This window comes from Tauraco erythrolophus, chromosome 1 (genome assembly GCF_009769465.1).
Source record: "Tauraco erythrolophus isolate bTauEry1 chromosome 1, bTauEry1.pri, whole genome shotgun sequence".
NCBI classification, from domain to species: Eukaryota; Metazoa; Chordata; class Aves; order Musophagiformes; family Musophagidae; genus Tauraco; species Tauraco erythrolophus.
This window is the reverse complement of record NC_141465.1, coordinates 42372173-42398146: the sequence shown is the minus strand read 5'-3', so window position 1 is coordinate 42398146 and position 25974 is coordinate 42372173. Positions and strand designations below refer to the sequence as shown.

Sequence of the window (25974 nt, the reverse complement as noted above, 5' to 3'; positions counted from 1 at the left end):
ATGGAATAAAGAAGCCTAGAGGAGCTGGTGAAGGCAACGTCACAGGGTTGCCACAGAAGCCAGATGCTTGACTTAATCTCAAGAGAAATAAGAACCCTGAGCAGCCATTGCTGTCTCCCACCTAAGAGACATGTCTAAGGCTTCGCTTTTAATTTAACCCTCCAACATATATGATTCTCAACAAGATTTAGGCACATGGCTTATGCCGTGTGGTATTTAGTATATGGATCATTAAGCGAGGACAGCCTTGGACTACTCATGATCCTATACGATAATACATTTTTGCGTTCTGCCTTACTTCTGCAGTTAGAAGGGCTATAAATACAATGACAGACATAATACCCAACCTCCAAAGTTTTGCACTTTCCATTCAGTCTGCTGCAGAGTCGCTGGTAGCTGGTAATTAGAACATCAAGTTCCTTTTTCAAAGCCTCATGAGCTGCAGGGGGAGCCTTTGCTATAAAGTTATTCACAGAATCAGTAATAAGCTTCACTTTCACTTCTTTCTGCATGGCTTCCTCCTTCGCTCTCTGGAAAAAAAAAAAGAAAATACATAAAGAAAAAGAAAAACAAAACAGTTGTAGTCCTGGTTTAAGAAAAAAATTGATTCTAATAACTCTGTTAGAATTCTCTCTGACAGAATTCTGTCAGAGGGGAAAAAGAAAACAACTTCACAACATTAAAAAAAAAAAGACACTTAATTCCCAGATTTTCTGACATAATCTTGAACGCATCCAAAAAAATCTTTTTTCATCTTGTTGCCAATACATGATACACAATACAATTTAACACCTTCTCAAAACTATTTAGTTTTCTGGAGCTCTCAGAATAGCAAAACATTTCAGGTTGGTTTCTTTTTTTTTTGTCAAGAAATGCTCCAAATATCTTTGCCATAATACCTTATGAACCATGAATGACAAAAAAATCTGTTGTGTTAGAAATTCATGTACACAAGTTTAAAGGTACAGTGACAAGCAACAAGACAGAGAAAAAGGAAAACACTTCTGACTGATTTTCCTCTCCTTGCCGCTTTTATTAACTTGCATTTAAAGAGCAATCGAGCAAATAATTTTTCTCCAGTATATATTTTACACTTTTGTCAGAGCATTAATGTTGATTTCACTCTCTCACTTTACGCAGAAAAATCAGTGTCATTATTCACCATCAGTGAAATTAACCAGCATGTAGAGAGCACAAAGTGAAAAGAGAGCATTGTCCCAAACAGCATTTTCTGCATTAAGACCTTAGGCAGAGAAGTTTTAACAGGGGACAGACCCAGGAAACAAAGATCTGAGGGTCACGGAATCACAAATGGATGGTAAGTTTAAACCAATAATTAACAAATCATAGATAACTGATCTGGAATCACCAACCTGCCACCTTTTCCCCATTTTAGCATATGTAACCACAAGAACCGATCAATTCAATTCCCAACTTTCTTCCTCCATCTTTTGCTACTCTTTATTATGCTGTCTCATTAATAACATATAAGACTGTCATACCTAGTATTGCTTCCTCTCACAGTTTATAATGCGATAGTGTCTATTACCAGAGTTACATCACTACTGAACACAGAGTGATGGTATACGTCGTGTCATCAGTGTGTACTGCTCTGCACAGGAATTCAAGATGAGAACTTCCTGGTCTGAAGACATAAAAATGAAACCTTGTTCCCAACAACTTTCTTTCTCTCTGGATCTGAGGAAGTCCATGAGCCAGAACAATTGGGATGAGGTTGTCATTGCCAGAGAAAGCTTACTAGGTTGCTCTTGGCTTTCCTCTTCCCTAGCTGTGGGAGGGAATGAGCTGCTGGATAAGCAGAGTTCTTGTCCAGATTTTGCCTGTTGTGTGACAGCAGAAGTGGCTGCAAGCTTTTAGGGAAAAGGATCATCAAGAACAGGCGAAGGGATGCATGACAAACGATCTAGTTATCTGCATAGGTCAAGGTGTCACAGTTCAGACATCCCTGTACTTCAGCTGGAAGTACAGAATATTCACTTGGAAATGCATGAGAGTTGTCTAAAAGTACACATCTAACCTATTTTATCATGCAGTGCAATGTATAAATATGAGTTTTGTTATTTAATAACAGAATTGTACAAAGTAAAGTTACAAGAATTGTAACTTTAGAGATGTTTACTTTTTATTATTATTCTTTTTATTATATTTATTATATTTATTATATATTTATTATATTATTTTTATTCTTTTTATTATTCTTGTAAAGTTACAAGAATTGTAACTTTAGAGAAGATGTTTACTTTTCATATATTTGTCTCATTTACAACAAACTGAATTCATTCCATATATTTCCATATATTCCGTATATTCTGACTAGCATCAAGTCATTTCTGCCAGTAAGTAAAGAGGTCATCAGTTGCATGGTCAGAGAATCTCAAACACTGACAAAACCCTGTGGACAATGAAGAGCTTGCAAAGTGATGGACAGATTGTTAAAGCCATAGAATCTGACTTCCTGAATAGCACAGGACAAACAATTCACCTATGAAACAAAAATCAAGCTCACATCCAGCGGTTGAGCAACAGTATGTTTGAGCACGTATCACAATTTAGTGGGTTTTGTCCAAAGGCCATACTCATCGCACATGAAATAAATATTTACTTGAGACAAAAATATGCTGTATCTATATTGGTATATTAAAGAAATAAAATAACAAATCATGCATACTTAGTACATAACAACATGCACCCCGAAGTACTAAATCTCTTTTCTTTTTCTCTTTCTAGTATAAAAAAAAAAAGATATAAAACTGATTTCACTCTATCAGTTAACTGCTGCTAACACCAGATTCTTTGAAAGTATTCCTTAGGTAAAAAAATGTTGAAGTTGCATCAAAGTAAGTATCCAATAAAGCAAAGAAGAAAAAAAAAAAGCATTGTGACAGATTAAATATCTTCCAACATATTCCAGGTAGAAATTACTTCAAGTAACCTAGTTCTTAGTTCTTTAAATTTAAGAGTAACAAATTGATCTCAAAAAGCACCCTTCTAAATGAAAGAGTAGGCTTTCTTCACAATGCAAATTTCAAAAATAACTTTATACACAGTTCAAGGAATTAGTTCATCTTTTACCTTCAGTTCCTCAACAGCTTTCTGCAATTCTTCAGGTGTTTTATACTCAAAATCTCTTTCCAGATATTCTTCCTCAGCTTGTGTTATCCATTCATGCATCTCCGACAAATCTTTTCTGAGACTCACAGTCTTATCCAAACCACCTTTTAATGCTGCCTTCTTAGCATAGGCCTTTAAGAAAGAAAACATTACATGGTACTCAAAGTAAGGCTTCTGTACAAACGTGACAATATTTTAGCCTGAAAAAATACTAATAACATTGCTGTAATTAGGCAGATGTTAACAAGTAATTAGATACCTATGAGTAATAGGTAATCCAGAAAGTATAACAAGTGTACAAATCCTTTTTTTAGTGAGTCATTGCTGTGCAGAATGAGTTTTCAATGATCCTATAACAATGCTCCACACTATACGCTGAGGTCATCAGTAAACATATCTGAAAAAACACCACCCAGAGACTATTTTCTAAAATAGATTCATAGATTCATAGATTTCTAGGTTGGAAAAGACCTTAGAGATCATCGAGTCCAACCATCCCTAATCCCCATTAAACCATATCCTCAAGTAGATCATCCACCCTATTCTTAAACACATCCAGGGATGGGGACTCAACCACCTCCCTGGGCAGCTTATTCCAGTGGCTGACAACCCTTTCAGAGAAGAAAAGATGCAAAAAGAACAACCACAGGAGATCTAGAAAGTGCACTCAAGGATAAAAGCAGAGGCTTTTGAGCTGTGAAGTCAGATAACTTTCTAACCAGTTTGAATCCTAATTGATAGAGAATAAAGCAATATGTGTATCTTTTACTGATTAAGTCATTACTGAATCTCTCAGAAAGGTGTATATCCTGAAGAGAGGTAAGTAAAAAAGGAACATCCTACTGGAAGAAACTACTTATCATAAAGGGAAAAATACTTCTGTTAAATCCTTTTCAAATCACTATATAGGGGTCATATAACTTATGTTATATAGTTCATGTTCTAACTAGATGATCTTTAAGGTCCCTTCCAATTGAAACCATTCTATGATTCTATGTATTATGCACTAATTTACCAAAGTTTTCCATAACTGACTGAGCCATTGGCTGAGCCATCTTTCAATGGTGTAAAGAAGTTTGCAACAAAACCAGTTAGTTGCACTGGTGACATTTTTCAAAGCTCAGATACCCTGCACTGCGATGTTACTTCAGTAAATGCTATTTTCAGTATCATCAGGAGGAATTGTGTCTTAGTATTTGTTTTTTCTGACTGTTACTGGTTTTGTTATCTATCCTTAAGGATTGGCTGTTAAATATAAATATTGTTCTACTCAAATGTTGTTTTACAAAACAAAACAGAGTAATAATAAAAAGGTGATGTTCAACAAGTATAAAAGCAGAACCATATGTGGCACTGGAAAATTGCCTCTTCTTCATTCACAGTACCAGAAGAGAGGCTAATGTCCCATCACCTGGAAAGCGTATCTGAATGCCAATCGTTAGCTCTCCCAGTCTTATTAACTGCATGTATATCAACTCAAGCTGACTTTTCCAAATCCTTTCAAGAAATTCCCACAGACCAAATGCATTTTTATATTTACTACTCGTGTGTTTTAATAGCTGTTACTGAAGAAGTTGTGCTGCCTGCTGAGAGTGAATAATTTGTGCTGTATATTGAATAGAACTATTACAGGGAGATTTTTTCGGAAAATCAGACTTTTAAACAGATTTCTAAACTCATAAGGCATTACTTGAGATTTCTGAGAGAGAAGTGCAAAGATATCTGATTTATTAATATAACAAAAGTATGCAATTAAAAACTCCGCATTAATCAAAAAGTCTATAAGACTGGATCAATAAAACGTTTTACAGATTTCAAAGATTAACTTTTTTGATAACTATGTTTATACGGAAAATATATGGAGGCCATTTTCCACATGTAAAGTAATGAAGAATAATTTTAGAAAACATTAGACCTTGAAAGGTAATGGTTTTACTGGTGTGCAAATAAATGTTAAAAAAAGGAGACAACAGAATGAGCTAGTAGTAAAAAAGTAAAAATAATATATGAAAGACGTTTCCTTTGAATTGTCATAAAGAGTGAAAATCCACATGCCATCAATGAGATAACAGTAATTTCTAGCTTCTGTAATCTGTAAATTATTTATTAAGAATGTCTTTAATTAAAATAGAAGAACTGTCCTTTCTTATTATGCCCCATTCTCTCAAATTCAAGTGACCACTGGAGACTGTAATTTATACACATACATATGTGCACATAGTCTTAATTCCAAGTTAATGAATTCTTCACTGCTTTAGCATCTTAATTCATCTAGAGTAAGGACACGTGAGTATGGCGACACAAAACAAAACATAACAGGCTAAATACAGAACTTGACTTTGGCAAATGGTTATATACCACTTTCAGAAAGCTAGTTTTGCAGGAGTCATAAATCAGATTGCTATTAAGACCTAAAATGTTGGTATATAGCTTTGCTATAACAATAGTAAGATATTGTATTATAATATACAGATATATACTTTACATGTATTGCTATATGCTAAATAAAATTTCTAAAATAGAAGTTTAATTAATGTGAACAAAATATGTCTAAACTTAGTTTCATTTCTACTGACTACGCATAGAAAGACAAATTCTGCCAATAAGACATCTGATTATTAATTTAAAATGAACCAGTCACAGCGTGAGACTTGATACCTGTTGGCAAATATGGTCCCATTGAACATTGAGCTCCTTTAGTTCTGTCTCTATTCTGGAAGCAAATTCTGGCGCCGCTTCACTCTTCATTTTCTTCCCAACCTCATTAACGCTGTTCAAACTGGGCTGGATTGTCTGGATATCATTTACTAAAGCCTAAAGGAATAGACGAAGATTAGGCAAGCAGCATTCACACAAATTTTCAGGTATACTATCCCTTTCAAAACGTGTGTACATGAGATTCTGACATATCTTCGGTTCAGATCTCCAGTCAAATGAGCACAATTTACAGACTAAACTATGAAAATAAATAAAAAAGAAACAAGCAGCTGTAATGTGGTAAGCTATCACATAGCTTTGTATCACATAAAGTTCATTTGCAAAATATATGAAATAAAAGTTTTAAAAGTTATTAATATATTCTATATACATGCACACGTATAGCATTATATTACATATATTATATTTATTACGATGCCTAGATCTTTCATTCATTCACGCAAAAGCATTCCATCATAACTGTGGAAAATTATTTGTGAATCCATCTTATTAACTTTGCCAGTATTACCCTTGGGTTAGTAATTCACCTAATAGCTTCCTGAAAGTGGTCTGAATGGTGATATTCCCTGGTCATGTGTAGTTATTAGAATTGTCTTTGTGGTTGAGTATTATTTAAGCCCTGAGGTAGTTCTAAATTGCCACCTCCAATTTTATTTCCTAAGACCTTCCTTCTTCAGTGCTGCAGATTTTATCTGGGCTTTCTGCACAGTAGAAAAGGCTGGAAGTGTAAACACATAAAAGATGATGAAGATTTTGGTTGCTTTGTTATATATTTTACAGTAATGGCTAATATTTGTGCAAACTTTTCATAAATTCAGGTGACAGATTCTAAAGAATTACATGTAACTTACTACTCTGAAAAAGATAAGAGTTGTCCTATATAATTTATAATAATTTTTATTTAAATAAGAGTTAAAAAAAATCTGAGTAGCTCATAGTTCTGTAAGATCAATATGTATGTTTCATAATATTTACACATCCTACCAGAACATTTACAGAACTTGTAAATTCCATTGAACATATAGACAAGGACTATCATGGGTTACAAGATTCACTGCACTTACACTCTGTTGGGACAAGCAGAATTTGTAAACCCTGTGATGGAAGTATCAATACTTCAAGATGCTTTAAAACTCTGCTGGGACAAAATCCTGGAACTCGTAAGTTTAGTGAAAATAAATAACATATATAACTCACAATACCTGTAATTTCTTTTGGTGCAGTCAGAAAAGCTTGTAAATCATGTGTGAATAATAGATAAAGAGAAAGATATTCTGGCACAGATTATACTGTTTATAACAAATAGACATGCAAAGTAAATAAACAGTTATCTTAAGAGGCTACTAACTTATTTGCTGCAAGTACACTCAGATGTTTTGCTGCTGCTATAAATACATAACGATACAGTCATTATACGCCTCCTTTCTGTCTTAAATTTTCTCATTTTTTAACAGAATTTTCCTTCAAATCCAGGAAACACAGGAGGTTCAAATACATTGCAGAAGACAACCCCCTTACAACATGAATTTATTTTTAGGAGCAGTAATAATTTGTGTAACTTCTGTATAAGCTAGACTCATAGAGAAGAACTGAATAATTGCCAAGCAGGCAGGTAATACTCACTGTACATTGTTCAAGTTGCTTTTCCAGTGCTTCTGAATCACCAAGGGCAGGCCACTCTTCCTTCAGAAAAACATCCACTTCAGCCATCCATTTCTTCAGTGTTTTAGTGTCATTCTGTTTATTAAAATGACATTTTATTGCATCGCACAGAACCTGACTGGCAGTAACGTAATTCATCCTGACACTATGACTAAAACTCATTGCAATGCAATTTCAAGTTTATTGAACTGTCTGAAAAATACAAACACAGCAAACAAGCAAAATAAATTTTATCTGAGACTGTCATTGACTCTTTATCCTGCGCTCTGACCATTTTTTCACAAGTTTAATGGGTCTACAAGCGAGCAACTTTCTGGCTTTCAAGTTTATGCCTTCCATATAATTTGTGTTTAGATGTTGCATGCATGACCATTGGCTCCTTGTATGATTTCAGACTGCTCATACTTGTCAATTAATTCAGGCTCACCTATCAAATCCTGCTGTGCTTCAATTTAAATTTCAGGTTTCTTTTGGAAGTTGCATGCTCTATTGCCTCTTTCTTTACCAGAACACTACACAGAAAAATTCCTTACTACACAGAATGAAAAAAACCCATTGTAACTGAAATGGTAATTGAAACACATTCACTTCAGAAACTAAAATCATAAAATGGCTCAATGAGTAATTTCAGAGACTGATTACCACTTACCGTTTCTAGCAATAGAATATTTTTAACCAGTAATTTGTTCTCCGTAGTCTTTAATTAACCCTTGCAATTAATAAAAGAGAGGAACATCAAATGCTTGAAAAGAGGGAATGCTACTAGTCCCAGGCAACATTATATAGATAATCTAATACCTTGAAAGGTAGAATGAGATCTGAAAAATTTTGCTAAAAATTACCTTAAAATGCCACCCTAGATAAATAATTAGATGCACATGTTAAAACAAAAATAAAAAAAAATGAATGGCAAAAATTTGAAAGCCAAAGTATAAAGCATTTGTTCATCAAACTGTTTTCATCAACAGTGAAATACCTACAGATGTTATATGCTAAAGGCACAGTTGAATTAAAACACAAAAAGGACACTTCATCAGAACACAGACTGTGCCCTAAAATGTGTATAAAAATGCCTTAGCAACTATTACGAGATAGATAACCAAAGAGAACATTTTCCTAACACATTTGATATATTTAATAAAAACAGGCTACCATGGAAAATGAACTGAATTACTAAAAATAGTCATATAGATATTATCAATATACTTTGTAATGGCAATTGCCAAAACACTGTCTACTGTGCATTTCATTATCAGTCAGTAAAAATAGTTTAGAATCGTATTTCATGATGAAACTTCAACACCTTTACAGGAATACTCGAAATATAGTCATTAATACTGCAAAATATAGATCTGGTGGGATTTACTTAAAAAGGGATTAGTCTCCAGCTACCAATGAAGATCGAATACATGACTTGCATTTTGAGTAAGACTATAAATGCATTTTATTTATTGACACTGATTTCATCGTATATTATACTGACACATTCCATAAATTGCAACAGCTAAAACAATAGTCTGGAAGATAAGTCGTTCAAGGAGTTGAAAAGACAATGACTTTTATATTAAATGTGTACTACAGTGACTTCAGCAATAAATATAAAGGCTAAGATTTGTATGCAATCGTAGCTCACATAGCTTTAAAAATATGTGCTCTACAGAGCACAGTCATGATGTTCAGGACTTTCTCCTTTTAAAAGCAGTGAGGAAACCTCTAAACTTTTATCCAGAAAATTCGAGGGCGGGGAGGGAGGGGAACACAAAAGTTTGAATTTCTCAAGCAAAGTGTATTGCTCTATTTTGTGCAACTGCAAATATTTTATTATACTATTGATAAAACCACTTTCCAGTTTTCATGTTTATATCGGGTATATGTGGCAAGGTTTTGGTAGCAGAAGTCGCCACTGTGAGGAGAGGCCAGATGGTGCCCTGTGTTGGTCACAGTCAGTTCCAGTTGCCTCCAGTGGACCCTCCACAGGGCACAGTTTACCCCACAGTCAGCTAGTGACACCTCTGTGTTATTATAGTTAAGAAAGGGCAAAAAGAAAGGTCAGACAGGCAGAGGAGGAAAGGAAAAAAAGTGAGAAACAGCCCTGCAGACGCCAAGGTGAGTGAAGAAAGAGAGAAAACAGGTGTTTGAACTGCTGGAGTAACGACTCCCCTACAACCTGCAGTGAAGACCATGGTGGCACAGGTTGTCTCCCTGCAGCCCATGGAGGTCCATGGTGCAGCAGATATCCACTCTGCAGCCCGTGGAGGACACCACGCTGCAGTGGTTGATGTGTCCTAAAGGAAGCTGCAGTTCATGCAGGAGCAAATATTTCCTGAAAGACTGTAGCCCGTAGGAGGACCCACACTGGAATAGGGGAAAAGAGTGAGGAGGAAGGAGCAGTAGAGAGGAGCTGTTATGGACTGACCACGACTCTTATTCCACATTCCCCTGAGCCCCATGTTGGGAGAGGAGACAAGAGCAAAGCAATAGAGTGCAGACTAGGAAAAAGAGGGTGGGGGAGGGGTGTTGGCTTAATTTTTGTCTTTGTTTCTCATTTCTCACTACTCCAATCGATTTTAATTTTCTCCAAGTTGTGTTTGTTTTGCCAATGAAGGCAACTGGTAAGCAATCTCCCTGTCTTTATCTCAATATAAGAGCTCATCCACCCTATTTCCTCCCTCTGTCCTGCTGAGGACAGGGAGTAAGAAAGAAGCTGGGGCATCCGGCTGCTGGCCAAGGTTATCCCACCATACCACCAAACTTCGTTTCATAGTCAGCTTCAAATATCAGACATGTAGTTATGGAACCAAAGTTACAATTTAGAGCAATGTGACATTTCAGTAGCTAAATTATAAATGGTACTGATAATATGTTTCCTCATTTTTTGGTCTAGTTTGCTTATCTAAAAACTGATGAAGAGTAACAAAATAAAGAGTACTTATTTTTCTTCTCTAAAAAGTTTTTTTTCTTATACAAATGCAGAAGTGTAAGAATAGTTTGACGGAAATTTTTTTCCTGACCAGACAACTCTATTGAATGAAGTTGAAAATAAAAATTACATTTCACGTGGTATTGTATTATAATTCACAACATCGTGTTCTACTACCAGCAAACCAAAGCCAAGGACAGAAATATTTGATGTTGTAAATAGAAGAAATACAGAGAGATAACAGTGAGAAAAAACACACTGTGAGAACAGAGCTCTGAGTACAGCTGCAGGACCTCAGCTTTCAGAATTTTCTTTGTGATGTCCCTCTTGAGTATGAAGTGTTCATTTGCATGGGGGCGAGGAGAGAAAAACATTAAAAAAAAATAAAAGTACGTTCTCCATTATCATGACTGGTTAATCTGAATTCCTCTGAAACCTGTCCCTTGAAATTATATAGAAATGTAACAGAAATATATTAAAAATGGACTTATTTTAAATCTTATAACATCTAAGTCATAGACATCCCCTGTAATGCTGATACGTGTGATTTATAAATAAGTATAAATAGGAGATCCTCACAATGAGAGAAACAATGTAAGGTTCCAACGCTGTCATTTTAAATACCTGAAATTCACACAACTGTGTAAGTCATACACAATTCTGCAATTCTGGCAACAGCTGCCAAGATACTACCGTATTATAAATGACTTTAATGACGTAAGTGAATTCATTAAAGTCAATATGGTTATAGTTACTTCAACTGCATGAAAAAGTACTTCAGCTACATTGAATAAGTAGAGGAATATTAGTAGCAACTTCACTGAAGTCAAAGTTAGGTTTTGCTATTGCAACGACATAGGCAAAAACACCCACAAAATCAGAATTCAAAGTAAAATCTCGGACACATCAAAATCAAGCAAACATTTTAATACATTTTATGTACTATTTTGATATTTCACTTTGGTGTTACTTTCTTGAGGTGCATAAATGCATCCATGATAGTCTCACAGCCACAAGCCACCATGCAGTACTTGAGGTTGAAAAAGTTTTTCTAACCTGGAATCGCTGGAATTTAGTCATAAGCTCCTCAAGTTTCTGGCAATGTTCCACCAGCTGTGCTGATAATTTCTTCCAGCGGCCGAGGATCACCTCAATCTCTGATCGATATCTTTGGCTGACTTCTGCTGGGGCTTTCCTGGACATGTCTTCCACAGTTTTGCTGAGATAGTTCAGGCCTTTTTGCTGCTCTTGCAGAGAACTTTGTAGATCCTACGAATAAGAAGAAAACGGTATCCTGATTCATGTGCTGGGCAATTCTCTTTGTTTCACAAACATAGGTGATACTGCGAAGAAAGGACTGAAAATTAAAAATATGGCTCACCTTTGCTAAAACATCCAATGACATATTCTACTGAGCAATTTGAAATTGCTTTCCTCACACAAGCTAGAAAACAGATTTTTTTAGTTGAACTGAGAATACAATCAAAGCTGTTTATACTTGCCAATAGAAGTGATCCACATACACTTCATTAATTTGAGACAGGAATTTACTATAGTCCTAATGATTACACTTTCAAAATAATCAGATTATACATGAAGAAAAAGAATAGACTTAGAACTACTTCTATGATTTAAAGTTTTTCATAGCTTATTCTCAAAACTTTTGCAACTCTTAGCCCAAATTTGCTGCATTTAACTTCTTTCTATATTCTACTTTTTTTCTATATTCTGCATGTGCATTACTAGTTGCATCAAACATCATGCTCATTAGCCATCCCATAGTAGAAAAACGTCAAACATTGAAATGCAGGGAAGGTTTGTAACCACTGGCAAGACTTGTTCCACATTTGTGTCTGTTTGTAAATCTGACAGGAAATCTGACAAAGCTCATGCTGCATTTTGCAAATCACAATCATTTCCATGTCAGCACTGGAAAATGAAAAGAGCTAAATCTATACTTAACTACCAGAGCTATCATCACAGGAATGTTTTATATATTGCAGGGACAAGCAAAGGCCTCTCCTTAGCATGTTCAATATCTTATAAAATCAGTTTCAATGGTGAAGAACACTTTCAATCCCTTAACTTCAGGAATCAGTACAAGTAAATCTACACCATCTCCTGAAGCGCTTGGATAAAACCCAAATGGGTATAATTCACTCAAGATCTGTGAGGGCTTCAGAAGACTAATGACAAGATGGAATTCTGTCACTCTAAACTTTTCATTTGAGACGTTCGTTCCCACAGTCTGACCACTCACCTTGAGCTCCCTGAGCCTCTGCTCCATGATTTCATATTCAGCAACGGCAACCTGAGGCACGGAAAGTTTAGTTTCTGACTGCTGGATCAACAGGAGTATAGTGTTCATTGTCTCTTTGTAGTGTGCAGGAGGCAAACTGTCAAAAACTACATTCAATGGGGAAGAAAAAGGAAAGAAATAAAATAATTTTGTGCTTCATTATTTGGTTTGCTGACAGAAGATGTTTGATAAAAGACCGATTGCAATAGATTGCAACAGATCCAGTATGTCAGTATCAGATTTTTCCAAGAATTGTTGAAGCAGAAAACTTTTGAAAAATGAATACGCTCATTCTAATGATTATATCTTTGTCATATCATAAGCTGCGTGTCATTTGACTCTCTTGTTATAGGTCACATGACAAGTTACATGGTCAAGACAACAAGTTTATGTGTGTTTAGAGATCAACAGATAAACCATTGTACTTAACGCAAAATCTAATTTCAGAAATGCAGTAAGAAATGGCATTGCCTTTTATGGCCCATGTTTGTGTGTTTAATGTTTCTGTTCAAGTAAAATGTTCTGTTTAAGACATCTGTTAAAAGCTTAGAAAATTAATCTTTCTTCTGCATTAAAGTTGAATTTTATTGAACTGTGCTTATTGCGCCAACATTACAGCTGCTGCAAACAGACATCTGGCACACACATGAGCAACTCATTAGCAGAGATACTCCCTCTGCCCTCGACAACAGTTTCTTTTGTATTCTTTGAGAAAAGTACAGACAAATAGCACGGCTGGTTGGAAATGAAACATTTCCAACTTGTATCACATAATAATGAAGTATATAAAAGTTCAAAAAACCATTACACCTATTTGTATTTCCTATATGTCTCTGATGTTTCAGAAAGAACTGTACTGAGAAATGATATAGCTGTCCAAAAATCAATTTTGACAAACAACACAGTTAAAGTTTTTAAGTGCAAGCTTGCTTACGTTCTCATACAGCAATACTTGGCAGAACACACTTCAGATTTTATCCTATTTTTTTAGTTAAACAACAGAATGCTACTTGAAAAAAACCCTTATCTTTTTGATTAGGTATCATAACAACGTACCAAAATCTGGACAATTTAAGCTCTCTCTTGTGGAGCATGCACATTGTATGGCATACTTTCCTCATTAAAATCTCTGTTGATCTGATTTATCACACACATCTGAGAATTTACAAAAGATAGCTCTTGGTACCAGGAAAGATCAGAATTTCTTCCCTTGTGATGTGTTTTCTTTACACAGAAAGCAATAGCAATACGTTCTTGAAAACACAGAAAACAAACATTTTCCATCTCATCAAATAGCATTTTAAATCTTTTTATTTCCTTAGTGATGTTTCTATTGTATTTGACTCATTTAATCCAAACAATTCTCACTTTAGAATAGAACATGCATTTAAACACATCACTCCAAATGAATGAAGATATAATTTTAACAGCTGAGATATGTTAATGGAGTATACAACTCTTAATCTTCAGTTTTATTTAGAAATATGAAAAGGAGTTCAGTATGGCGATGTAATATTTGACTTCCATAAATAATTTTCTCCTTTAAATGAAAAACAAATCTTAGGACTAATGTATGAGTTCAAGCAGCTATATAAAACAATAGTTATTTTCAGCAGCAGCGAAGAGTACCTCAGAACAGGTAAAAACACAAGACTCTAATATTAATTTTAAAACCATCCAAACACTGCAAACATTTTGTACAATTTTAATGAACGATGTTCTCTGCTATCTGAAGATTAAATAAGAATTCAAGTGGGAACACTGATGTTGATTTAATCAAGTTAGTGGTTTTCCAACTTGGTTATTAAATATTCCATTTTAAAAGCACTTTTCAGTTCAGCAAAACAATAGTTTTTCTACTTTGCTTTTCCAGATTACTAGTAGTGAAATACTACTTTTCAATGTCTTTTGCCCAGCTAGAGTTTCTGGGACTTGTTGGATTTGTCGGGTTTGGTTTGGTTTGGTTTTGGGGGCAGTGTTATCCTTTTGTTCGTGTTTTTTTTTTTAAGATAGACAATGTGTCAGCATTTCATCCACAAGGAAGCATATTAACATCTTTACTGATGACACTTATGAAGAGTCTGTATTGGCTTTGCAACTCATGATGCCAATGGTGACAATTCAGTCAAACTCCTACACTGGGATTCACATCACCTAATTTTAGCTGCCTAAATTACCTACACGTTTATGGTGTCTCTGTGGGCAGTATGAATCTCTAAACTCCCCATGCTCATAAAATAAACACACATCCAGATCTGCTTATTTTAATGCTAAAATTTGCTTTGTGATACTCATGTTTGTGGGTTAAAGTCCACATGATAAGCACAGTACATTAATATGGATTCTGCTATATTACAAGAAAAATTGAATTAGTAATCAGAAAGATATAGCATGTCCATAACTCAAGTTATAGCTGAGCTAGGCCCATGACAGAACTGTGACAAAATATCACAGATGGAAAATACTAATATTTTACTGTGAAATATCAGAATATCATTTCTGATCCCACAATAGGAAAATGTTGTTGTGTTAATTCACTTGCAGGGAATGCATTTTGGCATGACTAACATTGTAACCCTTGAGAACTGACAGGTAAATACATTTACATCTGCATATTTATTTTAGAGAAACTGCTTAAATTTGGAAATACAATGTGCAGACAGATATTCGGTTAGGATATATTTCTATTAAGTAGAAATATTTAAATATGTGAATATAGCTCTCCAAATAAGTAAAATACTTTTTTTACCATTTTTCCTCCAGGCTTCCTTTTTTATGACCAGATTTTCCAGTCAAAAATCTTTTCCCAAATCAGAAATGAAATGAGAATACAATTATCTCAACAACTATTAAATCACACTGGATATACTGCAATGTATGTCTCCTACAGTCAGGACAAATCACATTGTTCATCACATGATTGTGAAAGAAGAAGAAAGGCAGCAAATACAATCTATGGGATCATTTCAGTAAAGATTCTCTGAAATGAAAGAATTGGATTGAACTGCATGTATTTCCCATAAAAATTTCCTCAGTAGTAACTGCACTGTTTAAAACCAAGCTAATTTTCTCACAGTTTTGTTTTGCTTATTTTGTAATACAAGTAGTTGAAGCTATTCATCAAAGTCATTATATTGATGACTTCATAAAAGCTGTGATTCCCTTCTCCCACATCTTTCACTAGAAACTCTCAAAGTGGAATCATAAGGAATCTTGTACAATATATAATCAATGTTCTGCAAGTGCTTTAACACTTCCAATTCTCTTACTTAATAGTTTTATTTCCGATCCTTATATATTTTCATTTATACCATGGAGGAAAAGGATGAGGTGACCCACAGGGTAGAGAACGTTATTTCATACGCATTCATTTCAGAGTTTGTTTTGTCTTTTCATTTATTATTTAAATAAAAAATAATTAATGGAAGAAACTAATGCAAAAGAAAAATGAAATTACTTGCATGTTACATATTAAAATAATACTTTCTCACACACGTCTGAGCTGTATCTTCAGTAAAAAAGGCACATTCAAAGTAAGTTAAGTAAACTTTATCTCTCGAAACCAAACAGTGATAATAATATTGCTACTAAATCACAGTCTAGGTCTTAGGAAAACATACATTTATGAAATTTACAAGAAAGTTGTTTAAAATTTTTCTTCCTCAAGTATGCAATGATTGGTGAAAGATTACTACACATATCATAACAACTTCACTGTCACTTATAACCAATCTCTAAGATACTTAAAAGCATGAAGTTAACAGTTCAAAGTTTAAGCAAAAGCAGACAAAAGACAGACTAAAACTCAAACCAGTCATCATGCTGTTATGGTTATTGAAGTTTGTTGTCTTATAAAATTACGCCAAGACTGAGTTGCAGTTAATTTCAAGACAAGTAAATATAAAGTTCAACCCCTTGTTCTTCACCAGGACAAATATAAAACAATTTCCTTGGGAAATCGCATTATTCGTATTCGAATTATTGCCATGATTGTCCATTTCACTCCCTTGTGTACATTATTGAATAGTTTGAAGCGCTGTCTGACCTCTATTTTTTCTATATACCAGTGTGCTGGTTTTGGCTGGGATAGAGTTAATTTTCTTCATAGTAGCTAGTATGGAACTATGTTTTGGATTTGTGTTGAATAAAGTGTTGATAATATAGCGATGTTTTCCCTATTGCTGAGCAGTGCTCACGCAGGGTCAAGGCATTTTCTGCTTCTCACCCCGTCCCACCAGTGAGTAGGCTGGGGGTGAATAAGAAGTTGAGAGGAAACACAGCTGGAACAGCTGACCCCACTGACCAAAGGGATATTCCATGCCATATGACATCATGCTCAGCATATAAAGCTGGGGGAAGAAGAAGGAAGAGGGGACGTTCGGAGTGATGACAATTGTCTTCCCAAGTAACCAGTACATGTGATGGAGTCCTGCTTTCCTGGAGATGGCTGAACACCTGCCTGCTGAAGGGAAGTGGTGAATGAATTCCTTGTTTTGCTTTGCTTGCACGTACAGTTTTTGCTTTACCTATTAAACTGCCTTTATCTCAACCTGCGAATTTCTCACTGTTACTCTTATGATTCTCTCTGCCATGTCACCGGAGAGAGTAAGCAAGAAGCTGTTTTGGGCTTAGTTCCCAGCCGGAGTTGAAACATGACAACCAGTATGGTAGAAATTACTCTAAATGTGTACAGGGAGGTGGGAGAGCTGGAATGATGGATACACCATCCGCAAAAGGATAAATTACCTATGGATATACAGGCATTCTATAAAGTGAGAAAAATAAGATCGTATTTCCTTTTCTTTTATGAGGTTGTGTTTCTTTCATAAACATTGCAAAATAATGAAAAAACAACTAAATAAGTTTTAGAATTGGCTTTAAATTAGTTTTTATAACTGGAAATACTAATCAAATCATGGACAAAAACATTTGAGAAAATCTGAGTTAATCTTTAAGAATGTTTTATTAAGAAATCTACTCTGAAGCATAGGGAAACTACTAAGCACTCTCGAACCTAAAAAACCCTAAAACCCTGCCACTACCCTCAAAAAAAACCTACCCAAAACCAACTGAATAAAAAAATATTTGTGGGAGACAATCTCCTAGAACTAGAAAAAACTTTTTCTAGGGGAAAATATTCCCTTGAAAAATAGAACAGAATAGCTAAATAACATTATCCATCAGAAAAGGTAATGCATTAATGGAACATTAAAAAAAAACCAAAACCAACCAAACAAAAACCCAAAAAAAACCACAAAAAAACAAACTCCTAATGATGAACCAAAAAAAAAAAAAATCTGTCTAGCACGTGTAGGTTATATATGCAGGAATGTAAAAAGGAGCAAACACTACCACTGATCTCAAAAAAAAATCATTCAGTCTTTAAGAAATTCTTCTATCTACAGAAAATTATTCACTGCAAATAATACATGCAAATAAGAGACAGAAATATCTAAATTGCACTAGCAAAATTTCAACATTTTCTATTAATCTAAGACTAAAATAAAAACAGGGGATATGGCCTCTTGTCCCTCTCTTCAACAGAAGTAAGAGTCAAAGAAAGCAGAAGAAACTCAGACTCAAAGAGCCTGTGCTCTTTGTGCTTCAGCTTTGGTTTTTTTTTTTTTTTCCACATTTTTGCTTCATAAGACTTTCCTGAAACAGGATTAGACTTATCACAGTATCCCAAGCATGATCGTTCATATCTACAGAAGAGTTATGAAAGGAAGCTAGCACTTTGCATAAAACTGTGTATTAAATTTCTAAAGATAAAATGTGATTGACATAATAATCTCACCTAAAATATCACTACAGGTATGTAATGTACGGGATAAAACAATCTCATCTTGACAGCTAAACCGTTTGAGATGAAGCACCTGCGATGCAGAGCAGACACAAAAAATAACAACAACAGACCAGGGCTTCATAAAATATTGATTCAGGGACTTCTATTCTCTAGCAGTGTAAGAGATTCTCCCAATCTGTTCAGCACTGCCACCTCAGGACAGCTGCTTCTCCAGCTGGCCAGGACACTGGAGGACCATACTGTGGCATGGACATGGGAATTAACAGCTACAGCCAGGAAGAACTTTACCAAAGCCCCTGCCTGGGTGGCATTACAGTTCAGGTAATTAACACTATTCATCTTACAGGACTAACCAACTGGTTCGTTCATAAGGTCTCATTATAGTAAAATTACGTGAGGCAAAACCAGCAATTACACAAAATTGGATATAGAAGAAATCATAAAGAAGCTAGCATTTATCGTATTTTCCTGTCGGCAGAATGGTGATTTCAACATATAAACCAGAGTGGCATTAAAAGTTTTAAAATCTTATCAATTGTATGGCCTGATTTAGAGTTACAAATAAACTTTACACTTCTTGATATTAAATTTCTACAGCTCATTCTTTCATCACATGCTATGGCACACTTGTATTTTATTTATTCAGTTCTCCTATGCATCATCACCTCTTCAGTTTACATGTGTGCGTGTGTGAAATAACCACAGCAGCACAACCATGCAGTGTCGTTGAGAAAAAATCCATCTTTAATAATGGAATCATGCCAAACCTCTCATGAAAGAATTTAGGAGGAATACTATAAAGATCCACTAGAAGGAGCTAGCACTATGTCTAATTTCAAAACAGAACAGTCATTTACAGATACCATTGGTTTAAGGGGCAAATAATCTCTCTGCTGTTGAGGAAAATTAAATTTATATTTTTATCTGATACTTTATTTTTAATTTCATAATCAAATATAGAAAGTATACAATAGTCACTGACATAGTATGTATCTTTAATAAGGAATAAAGTCAATTTTCGATTTTGCTATAGCATTTTCCCCCTTCTGAAAAAATGCATTTTATTAAAAATATTGTAAATTATGTTATAACTAGCAGTTATATATTCTGTGTTTCAAAAAAGGAACAGTTCATCAGATGATGAAAAACAGATACCCTAAAGTAGCTACTCTCTTTGATGAGCTTTATGGAGTTATATTTCTATTCTATGTAAATCTAGAGCAGATTCACTCTCATAATTAAACTCTCCTCTCTACTGGGAGAAGTAGACAGCCCTGTCTCATAATCCAACTAAATAAAGACAGTTTTATGTTGCCAAAAAATATCACTGAATCTGTCCATAAACATGCTAACAAGAGGAGATCAGATAGTAGAACTATATCGAGTATAACTTTTGCTTCTGAATAGTGTACCTTCTCTTGTTCTCCTATTAATATAAAATATATAATGCACTGATAATTTCTGAAAGATTAATCCATTTGCAAAAAAAGACCACATAAATTGTACTATTGGTTTAGCGTGAGAAAAGCAAATACAAAAGTAGGAAAGAAAAATATATACACTCAGTCTTTGCATGCTAGTCAGGCAAATTGACTTATTGTCATGAACACTTACCGGTCTGTAGTTGCTTTTCTCTGGCCTGCATGTCAGCAAGTATTTGTTTGAAATGGCTGGTAAAAGCAGCGAGGTCAGCTTCCAGAAACACTGGCCCTTGCTCTTTCTCTTTGAGTGCTTGACTTTGAGCCTTTAGTCGTTCAATTTGAGGCTGAAGGGTTGACATTCGGATGATTTCGTCCTGCGTTTTTGAATAAAAAACATCAAAGAAGAGCTGTTCAACAAATGAAATCACTGGCGCCACTGAAACCACCCCTGTTTCAATGCACGCTACACAACTGTTTTGCTTCCAACTACATCAGTTACAATAAGAGCAAATTTAACATTTTTAATCATTTCTCACAAATCAATACCTCTGCTCCCAATATGATGCTCTTACCATTGTTTCAAGTCACTTTCATATCACATTATCGTGTTAGCAGTGTAATTCTCAGAGAAAACAACATAAATTGTACATTAAAATTCCATGGCCAGGGACCATCCTTTTCATGTGGAGCTGGGAAGAAACTCCACGTGTCCCACAATCCTGGACTCATCTCTGTTAGATTATATGCAGGCTAAATAGCATAAAGCAGAAAAGGAGAGGTGAAGATGCTCAGTGATTTCTAGCAGCCCAACAGCAACACGTTACAGGTTGGGGTTGTGCTTTCATTACACTTTCAGGAGACCTTGTATACACTGTGACACTTCCAACTACTAACTAAAAAGATATGAGGAAAGCAAGTCAAATGTACAGTTCATAGTAGAGCTGCTGTAAGAGAAGCTTTTTGCAAGAAAACAGAAAACCCCTGTAAGCACAACACCAGCTTATAAACGCCTGAAAAAAGAAGTAAGAGCATAGATCTATATTTGAGTTTCAAACACGGTTTTCAGTGTGAGAGCATCTAGAGCCAGAGATACCATAAAGTAAAACTTCTACAAGTGTGTCATGCAATTACAATTTGTTACTGTATCTTAATAAATTATTGTCAAACAATATTAGTTTGTAAGTAATCTCGACCCACAGAGTTGTCTACAGTAAGAGAGATAAGCAAATTTCTATGGCGGTGCAGCACACAAACAAAAACATTTAGGGAGAATAATAAATGAATTGGTGTGACCTTTTTTGTACGACTATTGTAATTCTATCATATGATGACAGAAGAATACTCCATTTGACTACACAATCCACTGTGCATCAAAATGCCAGGGTATGTAACAAGTAAAGTGGCCAGTGATGGCAAAATTTTCTTTGACCATGAAGACAATTTTCTGTCCCAGATCCTAGAACTGTTTCTTAATGAAGAACCAAAGACAGATTCTTACAGGAAAAAAAAAAAAAGGAAAAAGAGTTTAGGGGCATATTTCCCTAGCTTTAGGTATCTAAGTATCATAACAACTAAATATTTGGGGCAGTTTTAAATATCCATATGCTAGGTTCTATTGCCTCTTTATTTATTTACCAGTCTTTCCTTTCCTTGTATAAATACTATAAATAATTACTTTGAAAAGATAAGGAGTCCATTTTCCACTTTTATGTGAAATAGTGTAGGTCATAATCTGTCCCACTACCAGAACACATATGAGGTACAAAATCATAAAAAACTTGGAGAAAAACCTCTAACCTTGCATTTTTCCAGCTGAGTTTTCACTGTAGCAGGATCTGTTGCTGGTGTGGGTTGTGCTCTCAGCCAGTTTTCTGCAGTAATTGCTGTCTGCTCCAGTTGCTGCAGCTGGGAGTAGAAGTCAATGATGTTATTTTGGTACTCCAGCCATGCCAGTCTTTCACTCAGCAACTGACAGAACTCAATCCAGCGGCTCTTCAGCTGATCTGAGGCTTGTCTAATGTTGTCAGCATTCAGACCCTCTAGAAAGAAAATAAAAGAAGTTGTTTGACACTTAAAGATAAATAAATCTCAAAGAAAAGAAAAAAAAATAATTTAACAATTCAATTTCTTTACTTGAGAGCCCGTAAATCCAGTTAATGATTTATCATTAAATAACAGTCCTGAACATACAGTTTTTACATATTAATGGAGAAAGCATTTAAAAAATATTTTAAGTTCTTGCCAGGGTACTTTTGTTGCTATGAGAATGAATTATAAAGTGCATTAAAGTACAAGAATGGGAATAAAGCAGAAAGTAGAGATACAATACATAAAGCTAATTAAAACTGCTGCAAGAAATAAGAAAATTTCTGACAGCTGGATTTTGAAAACAATGTCTGGACTTAATTAGATTTTAATGTACAAGACTTCAGTTTTTTTTGTAAAAAGACTGGTTTAAATGAATGGGAACTATATTCCACAGTTGATGTTTCTGATAATCCTACCTTTTAGTTTTGCATTACATGTTATTTTAGAAATAGCATAAGCACTGAGGAATAGACATATGATCAGATCAAACCTCCATCTATGCCGGTCCCTTGTGTCCAACAGTGACTATCAGTAGACACTAAGCAAATGAGAGCTGAGAAACCACAGGTGACACAATGACAACAATACAGTTATTTTCAGATAGGGTTTGGTTTCTCTGATATAGTTTCCCTATTTCTGTCTACTGTTCAAAAATCATGCTTAAATTAAAGTTCATAAAAGAAAATGGACTTTTGTTATTAGAGACAAGGCAATTATTTAGAACTATTTAATGGTAAAATAACTCTATATACTCTGTGATAAAAATATGACCATACATATCAAAAATAAGCAAAGGGGTCTTACAATAACATAATTTATAATTATTCTGAAACTTGAACTTAGGTTGAGTTCAAAATAATATTAACTTAAACAGCTCATTTATTTTTAAGAGAAAGTTTAAATGCAATCCTTAACCTTTTTTACTGGCATGACATGTAGTGATACACATAGCAATAGGACTGATATTGATTTCAAAATTAATAAACTTCTCAATCCATTCAATAATCCTATATGCTTAAAAACATTTTTAATAACATAATCACTTAGTCATACACTAATTAACCAGTAAAACAGAAGCTATGTTTTAATCAAAATAATAAAATTTAGAGTTTTTTTCTATTTTTTAAAAACAAGTTTAAAATCAAATGAGACGAAAGTCTTCAGTGGTGTACTTCCATGATTTTTGATATGCTGTCAATATGGTTTATCTTGTTTGCAACCTGTGCTCCCAATCTGTAGGAAAATTTCTTTATCAAGGATAAAAAATAGTAAAGGTCATGTGCAATTTCTGGAGGCATAACATAGGAAATGGAGCCCTAATTACAGCTAAATGCCTTAAGTAAAAAAAAAAAAAAGTATAGGAAAATTATTACAATAAAATTTTCTAAGGAATGACTATACTGCATGCTACATGATAAACTGCACTAAATGATAATCTGCAATCAGGTCTGTTGTGAAGCACCATAGTTCTCTGGCAAATCCTATTCTGGATTCAGCTCAGGGCTATTCCATTCAGAATCACTTGGAAACAGCTCACTTGGAAACAAACTGTGCAGTACCTGATAGCTGTTCCCTGGACATGCTCAGTTTCTAGAATGTTGCCCTAGCCAAGCAAATTGCATACGATTTCAAAAAGTACAAGCAAAAACGTAGAAAGATAGGAAGCCCAGTACTACTAAGAGATAATGGCAACTGTGCTGTTCAGAGCAGTTATACATTATACTTCAGAAACTGGATGGCACAGTTTAAAGGCTGAGCAAGGGTATAAACCGAACTTTAAAGCATAAAGAGGTGAACAGTATTTTGACACGTCAATAAAATCCAACAGTGATATGGTCTTTTGTGTGCATGTGTTTGCATCTGGAGATGTGGTATGCATAACTACATTTTTTTAAAGTGCAATGTCTAATGAACTTGTATAGTAACATGTCAACCTGAACGGCAGAGCATGTCCGAATAACAGCAATCAAAGATGCCCAGGCACATAGATACTGAATCTCACCAACAGCACGAACAAACATATATATAGAAGATGAGCTTTTAACCATACTATATTTCAAGAATTGCTTCTGTCTTGTTGTGACTTTGGTTATAAAAAATGCTGTGTACTCATAACAGACAGCAGATAACTTTGCCGCTGTACTCTCTGAACCTGGAAGACACTGTCTATGAGTATGGCAGAGAAGATATAAAAAGATTGCTTTTATTTATGCCTCCTTTCCTCTCTTTTCAGCTGCCACAGTCTCCAAAGTACCCTTAGGCAAGATTATGATTACCAGTGAAACTGCAGTCATGGATTCTCCTTACATAATGATACTTCTTACTACAATATTTTCTTCAAGGATTCAGAGAGGATTAAATTTCAGATGAAAATCTAGATTAATTACATCCTCTTTTCTTCTTTTTACTAATATGTCCCCCTTAACGTTTAAAATCGTGAAAATACCCAATATTATTCAATTTTCTTTAATTCTTCTCTTTATTATCCAGACTTTGAGTCTAAATGTGATTCCACAACAGATGAACAAAGAAATGCTTTTGCTCTTCATGTAACTGAAGTGGGCAGTACAAGATTGGAGTGTGCAGAGTCATGTTTGGTAAAAGATTGCAGAGGTGCACCTCCACAGGGCAACATAATATTCTACTGAAAGGAAGAACGATCTGAAAATCTCCATAGGATGCATTTTTAAAACTCCCTTAATTCACAGTCCACTCAGGTAACTCAAAGTTGTCTATCAGATGCTGGTATGTCGCTTCCAGAAGGATGCAAGAAAACAGTCTTTGCTTGCACTTGAAATCACTTCTGCAATTTGTCAAAAATTTGTCTTATCTTAAAGAAAGCTAGTCCATCTTATGGAAAATTAATAACTATTTGAGTTAGTTAATGCAATAAGGACATAATTTTAATGTTTTTATTTGCTTGTTAAATTGGTGAAAATCAAGAATTTGAAACTTACTTCCATGATAAGTACTGATTTCTTCATTACCTTTAACAACTTCAGCAACAACCAGCTTTCATTCATGATGTTAACATCAATCTCCTTACTCTGCTTCACTCACAGCAGCAAGTCATACCAAAAGTCAACAAGTGGGTGAAGAAACAATATAAAACCAGTTCTCTGGTAAAACAATATTATTCTAGGAATAATGGCTCATAATCTTTTCATGTTTCGTATTCTAAAAGCTTCTGATATAATCAGAGAATAAATACACTGTACCTAGAGGAAACAGATCATTATCTGAAGTGCAGCTATTAATTTTATTACCTTGTATACTGCGCATAACAAATTGTGTCTGAATATTTTTAATTGTGCATCATCGTACAAGCAAGCTCTTTGGAATTGCCACTTAATATGAAGTATATCTTATTAAGTGCATTTATCATTTGCCATGGTTCTATCATAGAATAATGCAATATTACCTGTGGTTTATAGCTTTTGACTCGTAACTGTATGTGAAATGGTAATTCACAAGATGATATATTTCTTCCACAGAACAGTGGCACTTAACAATTACGTGTTTTATCACAACAAATGTAGTGATCTAGTTCCAACCCCCCTGCCATGAGCAGGGCCACCTTCCACTACACCAGGTAGCTCAAAGCCTCATCCAACCTGGCCTTGAGCACTTCCAGAGATGGGGCATCTACAACTTCTCTGGGCAACCTGTTCCAGTGCTTCATGACCCTCACAGGGAAGAATTTCTTGCTTATACCTAAGCTAAACTCTTTCAGTTTAAAGCCATTACCTTTTGTCCTATCACTACACACCCCTGTAAAAAGTCCCCTTTAGGTGCTGGAAGGCTTCTATACGATGTCCCTGAAGCCTTCTCTTCTCCAGGCTGAACAACTCCAACTCTCTCAGCCTGTCTACATAGGAGACGTACCCTGACACTCGCATCATCTTTGTGGTCCTCCTCTGGACTCACA

The 25974-nt window shown here is 34.9% G+C and overlaps 1 protein-coding gene across 2 annotated transcripts in view; it reads right to left on the bottom strand.

Moving 5' to 3' along the window:
* The window catches only part of DMD (dystrophin), a 1192425-nt gene that overhangs the window by 711967 nt on the left and 454484 nt on the right, over positions 1-25974 (bottom strand). For both annotated transcript variants that reach the window (XM_086608718.1, XM_086608727.1), the window contains 8 exons: positions 21756-21997; positions 20152-20332; positions 12693-12838; positions 11489-11701; positions 7474-7587; positions 5791-5946; positions 3094-3264; positions 348-530 (listed from right to left, as the gene is read on the bottom strand). In XM_086608718.1, the coding sequence (XP_086464844.1) occupies positions 348-530; positions 3094-3264; positions 5791-5946; positions 7474-7587; positions 11489-11701; positions 12693-12838; positions 20152-20332; positions 21756-21997 (1406 nt within the window). The remainder of the gene's footprint in view (positions 1-347; positions 531-3093; positions 3265-5790; positions 5947-7473; positions 7588-11488; positions 11702-12692; positions 12839-20151; positions 20333-21755; positions 21998-25974) is intronic.